The sequence below is a fragment of the Plectropomus leopardus genome, chromosome 2, assembly GCF_008729295.1.
Source record: "Plectropomus leopardus isolate mb chromosome 2, YSFRI_Pleo_2.0, whole genome shotgun sequence".
NCBI lineage: Eukaryota > Metazoa > Chordata > Actinopteri > Perciformes > Serranidae > Plectropomus > Plectropomus leopardus.
Genome location: NC_056464.1, coordinates 21,847,176 through 21,862,770, shown reverse-complemented (window position 1 = coordinate 21,862,770; position 15,595 = coordinate 21,847,176). Strand labels below are relative to the sequence as shown.

Genomic DNA, 15,595 nt, shown 5'->3' with positions numbered 1-15,595 from the left:
CAATTTTCTTCGTTTGACTTTTATTTTGAAGGTGAAACCGGTGTGACGTTGAAAATGATACTGACATCACACAAAACAAATTCACATAATAAAATGGGAAAAAAATCTCGTATATGCTTTCTAATAACGTATAACGATTCACTCTAGTATCAGATCTGATCCCAACACTGTGCGTTACGTTAACCAACAACACAAACATAATAACATTGCAGTGATGATGACAAATGGCGGCGTGCGAGACGCCATTTTTGGGCACGCCCACCACTACTGTCGTCCTCGAGCGTCTCGTGACAGAGGCTAACGTTACACTAGTCAGCTGATAGCAACTCCAACGTCTCTATTTAGAAAAGCCATGTTATTTAGCTAGTATTAAAAAAGACATTTGCGAATTAATCTCATCGAGCACTGAAGATGTTGTCTCGTCTACTGAAGGAGCACCAGGCGAAGCAAAATGAGCGGAAAGAGCAGCAGGGTGAGTAACTGGATATCTGGTTAGCTATCATGCTAACAGATGCTAAAAACAAACTGATATAGTGTGCTAGATGGCCCCGTAGGTCCACCAAAATACTGGCCATTTACTAGGTGCGTCATAATACTGAAGATTTACTTGCCAGTGTTATTATTATTATTATTATTATTATTATTATTATTATTTTATTTAAACAGAGAGACGCAGGCGTGAAGCTATCGCTGCAGCCACCTGTCTGACAGAAGCCCTGGTGGACCACCTCAATGTTGGGTATGAAAATTCATCTGTTAGCCCCCTGCTGTTTTTTTCTGTTTGTATCCTGACATTCAGCAGACATCCTGTTGTTACGTTTCATAGTTTCGGACATGTAAAAAAGAGGTAATAGAGAAATTATTACACAAAAGCAGACAGACAAAAAGTAATATTTACAGGCAATGAAAAACAAAAGCAAAAGAGATGGTCAAACACATGATGACTTGGTTTACATATTCGAAAAGGAGTGAGAAGAAGTTAAAACTTAATTATTCCCACCCCCTTTTTATAAGTAATTGAATTTTAAGTAACTAGCTTCCTTAATCAAGTAGTGGTAGTGATGGTGGTTTTAGGATTTGGACATGGGGTTTGTGAAATCCTGCTACCCTCACAGAGTGGGGAGTTATGTGCCAGTTATATGCATACCCCACATAATCATGTTAAATTTAAAAAAAAACAAAAAACATTTGCAATCTTACTCTCAAATACCCCCAAGAAGCCACCACTTATATTTAGTTTGCACTGTTGCTGTGAATCAACTGCAGTAGCCTATACATGTAGCTGTCTTGGTTAATCATATGGTTTATAACATTTGAAACAGTAAAGTAGGCCTGTTATATCTTCAAATGTATTTTTTTTTGTCTGACAAACAGTCTAAAATCCAAAGATATTACTTTTGCAATTATATATGACAGGAGAACTGCAACTTTTTACGTTTTGTCATGTTGAAACAATTGAGTGTTTGGTATTTTTGCTTAAAAATTACTTACTTAAATGATGAATTAATCATTTACATATTTGGCTGTTCATTTTCTGTCAGTTAAGTAAGCAATCAATTAATCTCCTAATCAGGTACATATTTTACTTAGTATCAGTATCAATCAAACTACTTAACATTAGCAAATGAAGTGCGTGTGTGTTTGTGTGTTTGTTTGTGGGTATGAGGGGAGGGGGATGCGCAACATAGTCTTGGGCATCTGTGCATTTACTATGTGTAAGAAACATGTGCAATAATTTTGTATAGGACTTTTCTGCAGTTACTCAATGTAGGGCATGTGTGCAACACTTGGGTCTAGGGCATTGTGCAATACTCTTAGGGTGTTTGGATCTGGGGACGATACTGTAAGTTAATTGTAGTTTTTTAATTGTGTGCCGCAGTGTCGCCTGTGTTCTCTTGAAAACAAACCTATCCAAAGGGACAGGATAAAGGCTTATGATATCTTAAAAGGTCTTATCTAATATTATCGTTTCTAGTCATGTTAGCTCTAATGTTATTAGGGTCGTGCTATTTTCATTATTAATTCATCTCTGGACTACTTTTTAGATTTTAGGTGCAGACAAAAAATTGCTAGAAAATAGAGAAAAATGCAAAGTTCAGCCTCACGTTTTCAAATGTTTTATTATCTCCATTTAACAGTTCAAAATCTAAAGGTATTGTGCAGTAAATACTCCCTTTGAGAACATACAACAGCAAATGTTTGGCATTTAATTTATCACTTAAATGATATATTAGTTAGCAAAAATGTTAAAGATTTTTTTTCAGTTAGACACGTCTTTCTGAGCCAATAAAATAAAGCAATCCATTCTTAGCAGGACAGAATTGGCCTCATGTGTGACACAGTCAGAAATAGTACATTAAGACTGTTAACAATGTGAAAGTTGTGATGAAAGCAAGACAATCAGCTTAAAGAACAAGAGTGTTGTTCTGGTCCTTTATGTAAAAGATTATGACCAAAGTCCTTTAGTGACTTGGTAAGATTTAGTGTAGTTTGAATATTACAGTATGTTTTCAGTATAAATGGAAGAATTAATGACTTAGACTTTGGACTATGACACAATCAATACATTAGTACATAATACTATATGTTCTTGTTTTAATGATACTGTAGCACTTGTAATTATTCCTTTCCTGTATTACTTAAGAGTTGCCCAGGCATACGTTAACCAACGTAAGCTCGACCACGAGGTAAAGACTCTCCAAGTGCAAGCAAGCCAGTTCTCCAAACAGACTGCTCAGTGGATCAGTATGGTGGAGGGCTTCAATCAGGCCCTAAAGGTAAGACACACTGTGGCAGCAAGAAATTAATCAAAAAACTTTCCCCCATGTCTGTATTCTCTAGTTTACTCAAATAATTCTAATCTTTCACTTTATTTTTATCTTTAATTAAAAATGTACTGTTATTAATTTATTTTAAACTGAATTTATTTTATTTTTTACACATATCCTACTCTGTGTAAAGTGTTTCATGACTTTGAAAAGCACATATATTATTATGTTCTGCCATGTAATCTGTCATATACAATGTCAATTTTGTGCAACATTTTATGTTCTGTAAGACCACAGGTGTCAACTCAATAAATGCCTTTTCTTTTTATTGTAACATGCAAAGGTGGACTCCGTAAAAGGATATGAGGTCCTGAATATTATACCAAATAGCAGCACTTGCAGTCTTTATCACATTTAAATAAATTGAATTTATTATGAATGGGTTAAGCACAATGTGTAACCCTCTTACATTTTACTTAGTATTATGACTCAGTGTTAATATCACAAGTATTGCTTAATGCTGATTTAATATCTACTGTCTGATCCCACTGAGCACATTGTGTTGATATAAAATCATACCACAAAAAATGTTTTCTGCAAATGTGCAGCACAGTGACTCATCAGAAAAAAAATAACTTACAATGGCTTTATCAAGTTCACTAAATGCAGATTAGTTTCATTCATGGGATTTGACACTCAGGTCCTAGATCAGGTTTTGACAGGTGGTAAAAGAAATGTATGTATGAGTTTCCAATCCCTCTGCAAGTATTGAGCTCATATCATCCTCACAGTGGAGACAGGGTGAAAGAGTGCCTGGAAATGTTTAAAGCTTGTCTGTTGCTTGTGGTGACAAAAATTCTGTTGCTCTGTGTTGAACAGGAAATTGGGGATGTAGAGAACTGGGCCCGCAGTATTGAGATAGACATGAGGACCATCGCCACAGCTCTGGAGTACGTACACAAGGGTCAACTTCAGTCTGCTTCCTCATAAGCTTCACGGTGGGTCGTTTAGAGCTGAAGCTGAGCACACTGTGCGTGTGAGTGTGTAAATGCAGATGGTTACCTTGTGAAGAGAAATGTCAAACATCTGGAATGGCTCCAGCTTCTATTTAGCACTGACTTCAGTTCAATCTTTGATTGAATAATTAGGGGAGGGAAGCTTTGTCAGCAAGGATTTTTGAAGCTGTCATTTAAAAACTTAGTTCACCTGCTTGTTATAGGTTCAAGGGGCCACAGACAAATTACCACCTTTGTTTTTGTCTGTAGTATCTCCTAAAAGAGTTTCATAGGACGACTTCTTTTCAGCACCTGGTACTTAAATTGTATATGTCTATGTTTATGTATTATATGTCTTTGCACAGTGACGACTTCACTGTATTTGTGGAACAACTTGAAATTTTGTTACCATTGATTCAACATAATTTTTAATAAAGTTTAACAACAAATTGGTGTTTTTTCTTATAAAATAAAGGCTAACTAGATCTAATCTACCAGTAAAGTGTAAATGTACTTATTAGGCTATAACCTATATATGGAAGATAAAAAAGGCAAGGATAAAAGACCATGAAGAACCTCATTTGAAAAAAAGAAAGTCTGAGCACACTTCAAAATATGAATCAGTATCAGGTTTAGTGCCAAGCGGGCTTTTACGTCCAAAAAATGTACCTTGGTATTTGCATAACAATAAACATAGAGGAGAAAATAAAAAATAGAAGCAGGAACTGCAAACGGTCAAGAAGCATAAACAAAATTTAACAAAGAAAAAAAAACAGGAAAAATGTTTACAATGTGTCTGTTTTTTAAGATACATAATGTACAGTTCTGTGTTGGAATATGCAGAACTATTTTCCAAGGAAAACCTAGAAATGAATTAGCATTTCAGCATCTCAAGTTCCCTCGTCTCTGTGTCATTGGGTTTTTTGAATGGGTTTTTGGTTAGAAGCATGAAATAAGTTCTGCGGTTAACACAAAGTCAAGAGACTTTCATGATTTGTTCTATGAAATAAAATACGATTTTAAATACCCCATTCACCTTGAAGCTTTTATGTGTCTCAAAATAGGCAGTTGCTAACAAGTGGCTGAAGGAGACTGCAGAATGTCATCACATCAAGCCGCACCAAACACGGCTTTACAGCCTGGTGGCGGTGGCAGTACAACTGTAGTGTAGTTAGGTTATAGCTTCACATTAGCTTTTTACTCCTGGCAATTGTATTCAGGCAAAAATCCTGACAGTGGTGTTCATTTGTGAAGATTATCTTGCTAAACGAAATGTGTAAGTTTCAGAAACGTTTGTTTACCACAGAGCTTATTTTTCACAATAATCCAAAATCATATATAGAAATCCCATAGGCTTTTTGAGAATACCTGCAATTATGAACAGAATTAATGATATAAAAGATGTGCGTTAATGAAAAGATCATCTTGTGAGGATGTTCAAACCCAAGAAAAGTGGTCAGGAAAAGATAAAATGTTAAGTAGTGTTACATAACTGTAAAAGTTAAGGCTGGTAGATGTACACTTGAATAACCACTGCCACACTTTAAAAATGTTAAATACTCAGCTAACTCTGTATTCTAAAAGAGCTCTGGGTCAAGGATTGGAGTTTGGCTGATGATTTAATTATGACCATTACAAAAGTGGAAGGCAGAAGGTCAAATGACATTCAAGTTTTTAAAATTTAAGGTTAATGTTTTGCAACAAAACCCATTGAATACAATGACTGGATAAACATTTGCCTGACTCCATTGGTTGGACAAATCGTGGAATGTGTGACGTGGAGGAAAGTTATGTCATGATGCACGTGGCTGTTGAGTTTGCTCCTGTAATTACAGCCATGTTTGGTAACCAATTAACACTTTCAATTCACTCACTGTACACTGTTATGATAGAAAACCAGTGTCAGGAATTAGTTGGTAACACACTTGATCCTTCAGTTTGCACTTCACTGGGCTTAGAAATGTTCCTTTTTGAATGTAAAAAGTGTGTCTCATAGTCGGAGTATAAAAAAGTATATAAAAAAAGTAAAAGTATATTTTTATTTAAACCAACATTTTGACAGAAATGTTCTCAGGGCAGGTTTGAAGTTTTTTTTTATGGAAGTTTCAATTGTGAATTAAGTCACATTGATATAAAATACTTTCCCTTATTGCATCAGGGTTTTGTTTATTTAATACTCTGATAAGCTACGATACAATGTACAGCACAGTGGCCACTTCTTGTTTATTGTGAACATCTCAGCTGTACGAGTTGACTAGTCTCAAGACATGCACCACCAGATGCAGTTACAGAGTAGACTGCACGTATTGTTTGAGGTTTAAAACTGACATGAAGGTCAGTGAACTGAATGAACCAAAGTAATTAAGCACACATAGTTGAGGGTGCACACAGCTTTAACATGTGGGATTTTATTTTAACACTCTTAAAACATAAAGTACTTATACCCCGGGAACCACCAGGTTCTAAAAAAGTAATATGCAAAATTTCATGTCTAATACTTGAGAGAAGCTGATGTAAATTGAAAGTAGATAATGTACTATGAGAAGCTGGACTATATAATAATGATAATAATAATAATAAAATAATCTTTGATAAACAACTTAATGTTGAGTGAAGTTAGTTCTCTGTGTATTCTGTAATTCCCACCATTTTTTTTTAAACACACACACGCACAAACCAAGTGGTTACGGATTGGGGATTACCAATTGCGGACTTGTCTTAAGGGATAAACCGGAGGGATAAAGCCTCTCTCTGACCAGCCTCTCTGAGTTAAGACGGAGGAATAACCTGAAAGGGAAAGGAAAGAGGACGGATAACTTGTGGGATCCATCACTTATCAAAAAAAAAGACAAAGGTAGGATGGTAACTTTTTGATATAATTATTACAACAATGTATTTTCTCTTTCTTACCTGTTCTGGGTCTTTTTTTTTTACTGATAAAGATCTGTAATATTGGCATTTTTGCAAATGCATCAGTGTAATTTAATCTATGAAACATTTTGTTGAAATGTTTTTAACAAAGGCTTACAGCAAACATAATTAAAGTTTGGAGTTTGAGTAGTTTTACCTGATCAAATTACATTGACTTATATGAATATTTCAGGTATTCTGGTCTTTGTATATATTTTAACTGTTGTTGTTAAAGTAAATTGAATTAGCTCAGCCTAAATTTCAATTTTACAGAATCATTTAAGCATTAATTAATGTTTTCATGCCAACAGCTACATATGGGTACTGTGTCTGATTTAAGTCTGCAGGCAATTTTGATATCATGGATAACCCATAGCAGTATATTTTTTCTCACTAATAAGCCAGGAAATTAATTGGTTTTCGCCAATGCTCGGCTTAAGCAGCTCCGTCACGGCATTAAATTTATGCTTCTAAACAATGCACCCCTCCCTCCTTGGGTCCAACTCCCTCACTAATGCCTTTCTTTCTCCCATAAGAGTATTACCCAAAGATTTCTCATGTGCCCAAAGCATTTCTGTATGACAAGCACCTCTGCAGAGGCCCACTGTAAACTTGTCGTATCCCATATTTATCAAAAAGTTTCAATAAACCCTGGAATATTATGAAATCAAGTGGGGATTTGGTTTGGGGGATTCCTTAAATAAGTCTGTGTTTATCTTCTTTTCATTCCATTCCAGATAAATTGGATTTGGCACATTTCTCAACATGTTTTTTCAGCAAGCACCAAGTCCTCCTAGTGAAAGCAGCATGGATACCCAGTTTATCTACGACCTTTTAGGGTAAGAATAACCAATGCAACACTACATTTTGGGTAGTCATTTGGCAGCTGTATAACCTCCAAGTTTACTCATCTAGAATAGTTTCTCAAAATCAAACCTCTGCCTTCCTTTTGTCCAAACTTCTCCTCTCTGCTTTCTTTCAGGGAAAACGCGTGGTTGTACATCGGTGCCACCTTCGTGGTGTTGTGGTTTTTGGTGTGGCTGTACAGAGACAGCCTGGAGATTGAAAGCATCACAGACAAATATGTCTTTGTGACCGGCTGCGACTCTGGGTTCGGAAACCTGCTGTGTAAGAAGCTCGATCGCAGAGGTTTCCACGTGCTGGCCGGCTGTCTCACAGAAAAGGGAGCTGATGACCTGAAGAGGGTGGCGGGGCCTTATTTGAAGACTGTCCTGCTGGACGTGACCAATCAAGACAGCGTCCAGAGAGCCATGGAGTGGACCAAGAAGGAGGTTGGCGATAAGGGTGAGAGATGATGCTGCATTGAGATTTAGGGATGTCACAATTTATTGGTATTAACAATAACAGAGATTTATTTGAGATTTGGATTAACACTTTTCTTGCTCTGCTCTCAGATGCCTTTCACAAGTATTTGAACCTTAGAACTTTAAGCAAATTGGATCAATTTCTTTTAGAAACATGGGTGATAAGGCAATGGGCAACTTGGCAAAAAATGTCTCGCAAGGTGCAAGAAATTAGTAGATTTAGAAATTTAGTTTTTTTAAATGTTAAGAAAAATGCTCAGAAAACTATATAATCATTATAATTATATAGAGAAAATTGTTACTTTTTTAGAACTTTTTTGTCCAAGTCATCTCCTTGTTTGTTTTTGTTTTTTTATTTTCCTTTTCTTCTTTTGGTGCTATTTTTTTAGGTAATTTTTTGTACTTTTCACCAATTTCTTGCAGATTTTTGTGTAATTTCTTCACAAGTTCTTAAGCTCATTGTCATCTTTCCATGTTTATGAAAGAAATCAAGCCAACTGGTTCAGGTTTCAAAGGGTTAAAATACTGAAATCCTGTTTATACATATGACATTCATCCTTAAGTTAGTTACCTAACAGTTAGTTTTGTTGTTAGTAGAGTTTGCCATTCCTTTTTGTATTTAGTGATTTGATCATTTTAATAGCAAGGAAGTACTGTGAAAAGTAAAGTAGCGGAGAAGGAATAAGGTTACAGTAGAGTTGACGAGTAAAGTTCGTAAAACGGCATACGTCACATTACATTGTGCAAGTAGAGAAATTGTTTTCCAAGAAAAGAGACACAATAATCAATGTAGCAATATTCATTTCTTTTCAAATTTTCTATAAATATTGAGATCATATGGTTATCGCTAACACTTTTGGCCACAATAATCGTGTAATGAAAATCAGATTCTGTGCCAGCCGTAATAAGAGGATGAGTTAATCACATTTCACAAGGCTGATCTGTAACACAAACTGTGTCCTTCCACCTTTTGTCTTTCATTTCCTTTTTATTTTTAGGACTTTGGGGTATTGTGAACAATGCTGGACGTTCATTACCCATGGGCCCTTCAGAGTGGATGAAAGTGGAGGATTTCCACAGCACACTGAAAGTCAACATGAATGGAGTGATCTCCATGACGATGACCTTCCTGCCCCTCATCAAAAAGGCTCGTGGTCGTATTGTGAACGTAGCATCGGTGCTGGGCCGTGTGGCTGCAAACGGAGGTGGATACTGCATCTCCAAGTTTGCTGTTGAGTCTTTCTCTGACTGCCTCAGGTGAGACTTACACAACCTCACACAGTCCACATTAGATAAGAGCGTACTGTAACAACCTGTTTTATTTACACAAAGAAAGTGTTTCATGGAGCCATGGAGCCAGATTACTGACAGAGAGAAGCAGAAACTCCTCAAAATCTTTTTCTTTACTTTGGAAAGACCTATATTCTAATTATAAGGAGAAATAATTGTTAAAGTCATAGTCCTCATATCTTCATTGTCCCATGAGGAAGATCTGGTTTTGCAGACAAACAATAACATTTAGAGCAATAAAACGCACTGCATCCAACAAATTGCAGTAATATACAAAAATAACTGCCACAGCATATGCCAGATGGACAAATATATTATACAATTGGCTCATGAGATCAGACAGGCTTACTGTGTTTATTTACTCTATATATAATATTGTGTTTTCATTTCTTACACTCAAGCTACTAAGCCCAGTTATTGCAGCCAGTGTTAAAAACTTATTTCTGTAGTTATATAATACTATCAATGACAATTCTGTTTCCAGGAGAGATATAAACTACTTTGGAATCAATGTGTGCATCATTGAGCCGGGGTTTTTCAAGACGGCAGTAACGAGTCTCGACCCCCTCGAGAGGGAGCTGCATCGCCTGTGGAACCAGCTCAGCCCTGAAGTACAGGCCAGCTACGGAGACAAATACCTTGATAAGTGTAAGTAGACTGCTGAGCTTAGTTTGAACTCTTCATGCAAAACGTGAGTAAGCATTATTTAAATGCTGTAACAAAAATCTGTAACAAAATATTTTATCTATATCTGTTTTATGTTTGTGACTTTAATCACAATGAGTTTATGAGTTTTGCGTTTATTTGAGGCGCTCTTTGGAAAAGGGATACATGTAGATATAAAAATCACAAAAAAACTCTGAGGTTTTCTCTGTTTTTTAACAATCACGATGCCTTTATTGTCAAGGCTGCCATACAATTCATAGATTTAAAGATAAGGACAATAAAAATGCACTGAAAGGGACAGTTCACCCCCAAATCAACTATACATATTTTCCCTCTTACCTCTGGTGCTATTTATCAGTCTAGATTGTTTTGGTGTGAGCTGCCAAGTACTGGAAATATCGGCTCAAGAGATGTCCACCTTCTCTTAAATATAATTGAACTAGATCACACTTGTGTTGGGGTGAACTGTCCCTTTAAGTTATATAAAGTTTTATGCACAAAATATCTCATTACTGATTCTCATTTTCAGACATCAAGGTCCAGCGTTTGATCATGAATGCTGTCTGCGATTCTGACCTCGGCAAGGTGACAGGCTGCATGGAGCACGCTCTGACTGCTGCCTACCCACGCACCAGATACAGCCCTGGCTGGGATGCCAAGCTCATCTGGATCCCCCTCTCTTACATGCCTTCCTGTGTAGTTGACATTGGGCTGAGGCTGGTGCTGCCTCGTCCATCAAAGAGCGTGTAACTCGTGACGACTTCAAAGAAATGTCTTCAAAGTTATCAGTCGTGTAATAACATTTTGTGTCATTTTGATGCAGTACAGAGGTTGACTTAAAGAAAGTGATCTTGCCTTTTTTTAAATACCCATATTCCCCATCTAGACTGGCCATGCAATAATCTGATATTGCTGTTATTCTATTTATATATCTAATCTGCCATGTTAATGTATTTTTCCTGTGTAATGTCTGCTTGAGACATTTAGACAACATGAAAGAAAATAATGAAATTGTATTGTGTAATTTACTGTTTAATTATTTTGTTTGTTAACACACTGCTGTGCCTTTTGACACTGTTATTTATGTTCCTTAATATGGATGCTGTTAACCACCAGAGGCTTAATAAACAAGAATTTACTATCGAAAAAAATCTCAGAATGCAATTATCATATTAATGTGGACACAAAATTTCCATGGAAAAAATGAGTACACACATCAATGTGCAGCTACATCATGATGGTTTCTAAGAAGCCTTTTGAATGTGAACAAAGATCCATCTATAAAAACCTTTGCTTTTTGTATTTTCAGTGTTGCTACACTGTGAGGATTGACAGACTGTAATCCTGGGCCTTATGAAACCTTTTGATAAACTCAGAATCTCAAATCTCAAAAAACACCATTTTTTTCAGTAGCTCTGAAAATCAGGACATTTTCAGCAACATTGTCATTTTGTTTTTTCATACAGAGTCTCTTTGTAATTTCATTTTCTGCAATATTGAAATTTTACCTCAAGGTAGTGTAAAAACACTTCACATACAAAGTATTTTGTGCCCACTATCATGCCTTTTTCTCTAAATTCTGTAATATTTTAGTGTGTGTCTGTGAAAAAACAGGTGGGAAAAAATGTGTACAGTCTTCATTCCACAATGATATTATAGAAGCTTTATCATTATCTTCTTTTTCAGTTTACTCACATTTAGTACACTTACTATGGGGTGAGACAGACTCTATGACCCTAGGGCCTATGCAACCTTTAGATAATATCAAATTTACAAATTGTTAAAACTTACACCAAAACTTTTCATGAGCTCTTGCAAATCCAAAACATTTTCAGCAAACAGAACCATTGCGGTTAACTGTGGTGGCACAAGATTAATGCTTTTAGACATTTTATTGCTACACAAGAAAGCATTTTGTGATCATTATTATTCTCCAAGTGTTAATATTTTAGAGTGTCTATGGAAAGCCAAGTAAAAAGTATCATAGTCTTCATCCCGCACTGATATTAGACAAGCATTTCCTTTAGTTTTAACAATATCTTTAGTACATTATGGCGTGGGAGATGTTCAAAAATAAACTGTTACACCCACTTTCAACACATTTAATTTACTTTAATTTGTCTTGATTTGTTGCTCACACAGTTCATGTAAGCTATCAGCTCAGATATCAGTTATTAATGGAATGAACTGAGCAGGTTCAGCTGCTTGAGGTTAACAGGTCAAAGGTTTTTTCAACTTAAATATCCATAAACAGTTAGTGACAGTTGTGAGCATATGTTGTCATTTCATTTCAGCATAGCTAAGTACTGCTTCCGATATTGTTGATCTGTTTCACTGAATTCTGTGGTAACAAAACTTACACTCATAAAGCCCTCATGGCAGACCTCTGCCCTCCTAAATACATTTCCAGACCCTGATTGGCTATAATATCTGTCAGTCAAATGCAGCTGCCACATGAGGCTGTGTGCCTGTAATTCATACGCATCCATGCTGCTTTCAGGTACCCCTCGTAAAATTTGCCTATGTCTTTTAAATTTGTGGCGCATGTTTGGTCATTAATAACGAATGTGTCCAGTAATAAAAGTAAAGTTTCATTCAAGTTAAAGTCCAATTGCAGACCAAATTAATGCACACTGACGTGCATGAATGTGCTAACACCACAGTGTAAAAATGTTAAAAGTCAAGCATTCAAAATTATACTTAAGTAAAAGAACACAGAGGAACAGTAATACAGTAACAGTAAAAGTAAGAGTACTCATTTGCAATATATATTTACAATTTAGCTTGTGTCACTTGTGCATTTTACCAAGTGATCAATAAAACCTGTTCATCCATAATAATACATCATAATGTAGCATATTTTTAATCATATTTTGTATTGTAAAAAATAGACTTACTGTTATTATTAGTACAATATTATCATATGATTGTGTACATGGTATAATTTTATTATATTATAATATAATTATATTATTATGATATTACAATTATCGAACAAACCGCAGTGAAGTAAAAGAAAGCCTTCCAAATTTCTCCCTGAATTTTGGTGGAATATAAGTATAAATTCTGGCTGACAGAAAATGGTAATAGGCTTGCTCCAGTAAAAAAAAAAAAAAAAAAAAAAAAAAAAAAAAGCAGTCACTTAATAACAATAAATAAATAGATTGTTTGTTTTTTTCTTCTTATTTTAACAATACAAGCTACTGCATATCGTATAGCTTAGGTACAGTTTTGGTATAAAAAAAAAAAAATGAGTTGAAAGAACAAAATTCCCGACGACACCTGAAAGCAGCCAAACTTCAGCTCGTCATATGGAAGTCAGTGACCTCGCAGCTCACAGGAGCCGCTGGAAAACAGCCCTAAAAACTAACTGCACACGCTACCTCTACTGGATCCTCCAGCGTCAGATCAGGCTGTCAGAGCAGGTTTGTTGGCAGCCATGCACTTTCTGAGAGCGCTGCGTCTGTCCAACTCTGTCCAACTGATCGTCAAACAAACAGATGCAGCGAAGAAGGTTTTCATCACACAGCCAGCATGTTGTCTGAGCACCAAATCAACCACGACGTCCCACAGTCCACCGCCTACACACTCGGGTACTCTTCATCTCAAAATGTAAGTGTCTTTTTGAGATTAATGAACAGTGTTATTGTCAATAGTTACCGAGTGTCCTGCACACTGTGGCTTCTCTTACAGCCGTCAGCAGCCACTCTGTAATTTGAGTTTTAACTCGGCCTCTTATTTCTATCACTTGTATATAGCCACATTTTAATTTACTGCAAGTGACAGCTATCAGCATGTGTCAGCAATAAATTAAGCAATCAGTTCTTTGATATGAGAGTTGTCAAGCAAGGTGAGAGACAACTGAGCTTCAAAGAGTCATATCTCCTGTAACTGCAATTGTTACTGTTTAAAAACAAACAAAATACATAAAGATGAAAATAGAAAATTAAAAAGAACCAGAGGAACAGGCCCAAAATCATAATTCTTTTTTTTTTTTTTTAATACAGTGTTTTGCTGTGATATTTGTTTATCTGCAGTGCATCTGAACTTTGTCTTGTTTCTTGTAGGGGCCACATAATAGTGAGTCACAATAGTGTTGTCACAATACTGGAATTTCTAACTTTGACATAGTACCTCAGAAAGTATCAATATTCAATAACATTTTCAAAACCACAGGGAAATATTGACATTGAGGGCACAAAATTGAAAATTTGTATCAAAAGATAAAGGTTATAACATTAAATAACTGTCCTTTTCTTGGTCAGTAGTAGAGAACAGCAGAATAACTGAGGTAAACATGAGAATAAGAGAGAGCAAGAAAGCATGTATGAATATTGGGAAAATGAGTACTAAAATCCATTCAAATGTTCAGGATCAATAAATTGGTATTGTTTTATAGCACTCAGTAACATTAGCAGTTTACTCTACAGATGATTCAGTAGACCCGCTTAGTTAGCATTTTTAGAGTAAAATGATTTCCACTGTGTGTAAGTGGATAGTACACAAGAATCTTTCCTTTTTCGAGAGTTTAATCTTCACTATTTCAGGAACGTCCATTCAAAGCCCCCCAGCTCTGGAGTGGAGGACATGCTGTTCTACACCATCACAGAGGGGAAAGAGCAGGTCCCCGTTTCATACTTCACCTCAGTGAGTCGCTAAACAAACACCAACCAAAGCCGTCTGTCTGTCTGTCTGTCTGTCTGTCGCTCTATCATTCTATCGCTCCATCTGTCTACATATCTATCATTCTATTGTTCTGTCTGTCGTTCTCTCTACTGTCTATCATTCAGTGGTGGGATCTATTGTTCCATGGTATCTAGTATATCTATATATTGTTCTATGTATCACTGTATTTATCAATCTATCTATCCTTCTGTCTTTTGTTACATGGTTCTATCCATCATTTTATCTATAATTTTATCGTTCCATCTATGGTTCTCTCTTTTGCTCTGGTCTATCCATATCTGTCTGTCTGTCCGTCCATCCGTCCATCTGTCTATCTATCTGTCTGTCTGTCTACCTATCTATCCATCCATCCATTCATTCGTTTGAAGATGGTACTAGGGCTCACTCCAAATAATGCCGCAACCTGGTTTGCGGTACAACACCTGAAGTTATGGCCTATGGCCCTATGGCACGGGCCCGATCCAGATTAGTCAAACGTGACAAGCTGATTCTTGGAGCAGACACTAACTGACCACTGTAGCAGGGCCCATGCTAACAGGTGCTGACAATGAGGTGCCAATCAGGCACCTGTTTAGATAGATAGATTAAGGGGGTTCTATCCTTGCAGTTATCAGTCTATGTATCTATTTATCTATCTATCTATCTGTCAGGCTATCTGGCTGTCTGTCTATACATCCAAATATCTATCTATTTTTTATTATATTGTTTCATAGTTTTATTGTGTTATTGTTCTGTTGTTTTCACCTGGTTGTTTTCAGGCCCTGAAGAGAACCGGCCTCCACCCATCAGACCCTCGTCTGAAGGACTGTATGGAGAAACTCAGACAGGCAGTGAGGAAATCTGTTGGTGAGGTGATGATGGACAGAGATCTCTTCCACAGGTGAGACAAGTGCGTAGAATTAATCAAACAATAAATCAATTCGAAAACCAATAGACAAAAACTAACTATAACAGC

General features: G+C 36.3%; 3 protein-coding genes across 10 annotated transcripts in view; all 3 read left to right on the top strand.

Annotated features, from left to right (window-relative positions):
* The first annotated feature begins 283 nt into the window (after window positions 1–283).
* bloc1s1 (biogenesis of lysosomal organelles complex-1, subunit 1) lies at window positions 284–4,212 on the top strand. Its single transcript, XM_042496891.1, has 4 exons — window positions 284–472; window positions 667–739; window positions 2,645–2,777; window positions 3,648–4,212. The coding sequence occupies exons 1-4, from the start codon at window positions 412–414 to the stop codon at window positions 3,756–3,758; spliced, it is 378 nt and encodes a 125-aa protein (XP_042352825.1). The 5' UTR covers window positions 284–411; the 3' UTR covers window positions 3,759–4,212.
* A 3,268-nt stretch (window positions 4,213–7,480) lies between these two features.
* Window positions 7,481–10,887, top strand: rdh5 (retinol dehydrogenase 5 (11-cis/9-cis)). Its single transcript, XM_042501831.1, has 5 exons — window positions 7,481–7,512; window positions 7,656–7,978; window positions 8,997–9,255; window positions 9,773–9,936; window positions 10,484–10,887. Exons 1-5 carry the CDS (start codon window positions 7,481–7,483, stop codon window positions 10,702–10,704), a joined length of 999 nt encoding a protein of 332 aa, XP_042357765.1. The 3' UTR covers window positions 10,705–10,887.
* Window positions 10,888–13,283: 2,396 nt separating this feature from the next.
* Window positions 13,284–15,595, top strand: part of gls2b (glutaminase 2b (liver, mitochondrial)) — a 25,837-nt gene continuing 23,525 nt past the window's right edge. For all 8 annotated transcript variants that reach the window (XR_006106714.1, XR_006106716.1, XR_006106713.1 and 5 more), the window contains exons 1-3: window positions 13,284–13,566; window positions 14,502–14,601; window positions 15,399–15,520. Coding sequence is in view for 3 of the 8 variants with exons in the window: in XM_042505178.1 (XP_042361112.1) it covers window positions 13,394–13,566; window positions 14,502–14,601; window positions 15,399–15,520 (395 nt within the window). In the remaining 5 variants the exon portion in view is untranslated. The remainder of the gene's footprint in view (window positions 13,567–14,501; window positions 14,602–15,398; window positions 15,521–15,595) is intronic.

Bases quoted from the DNA above. Each gene is read 5' to 3' on its own strand.
- bloc1s1 (XM_042496891.1), top strand. From the start codon at position 412: ATGTTGTCTCGTCTACTGAAGGAGCACCAGGCGAAGCAAAATGAGCGG. The intron at 473-666 runs GTGAGTAACTGG...TTATTTAAACAG, and splicing joins TGAGCGGAAAGAGCAGCAGG to AGAGACGCAGGCGTGAAGCT. The intron at 2,778-3,647 runs GTAAGACACACT...TGTGTTGAACAG, and splicing joins GCTTCAATCAGGCCCTAAAG to GAAATTGGGGATGTAGAGAA.
- rdh5 (XM_042501831.1), top strand. From the start codon at position 7,481: ATGGATACCCAGTTTATCTACGACCTTTTAGG. The intron at 7,979-8,996 runs GTGAGAGATGAT...TTTTATTTTTAG, and splicing joins GAAGGAGGTTGGCGATAAGG to GACTTTGGGGTATTGTGAAC. The intron at 9,256-9,772 runs GTGAGACTTACA...TTCTGTTTCCAG, and splicing joins TCTTTCTCTGACTGCCTCAG to GAGAGATATAAACTACTTTG.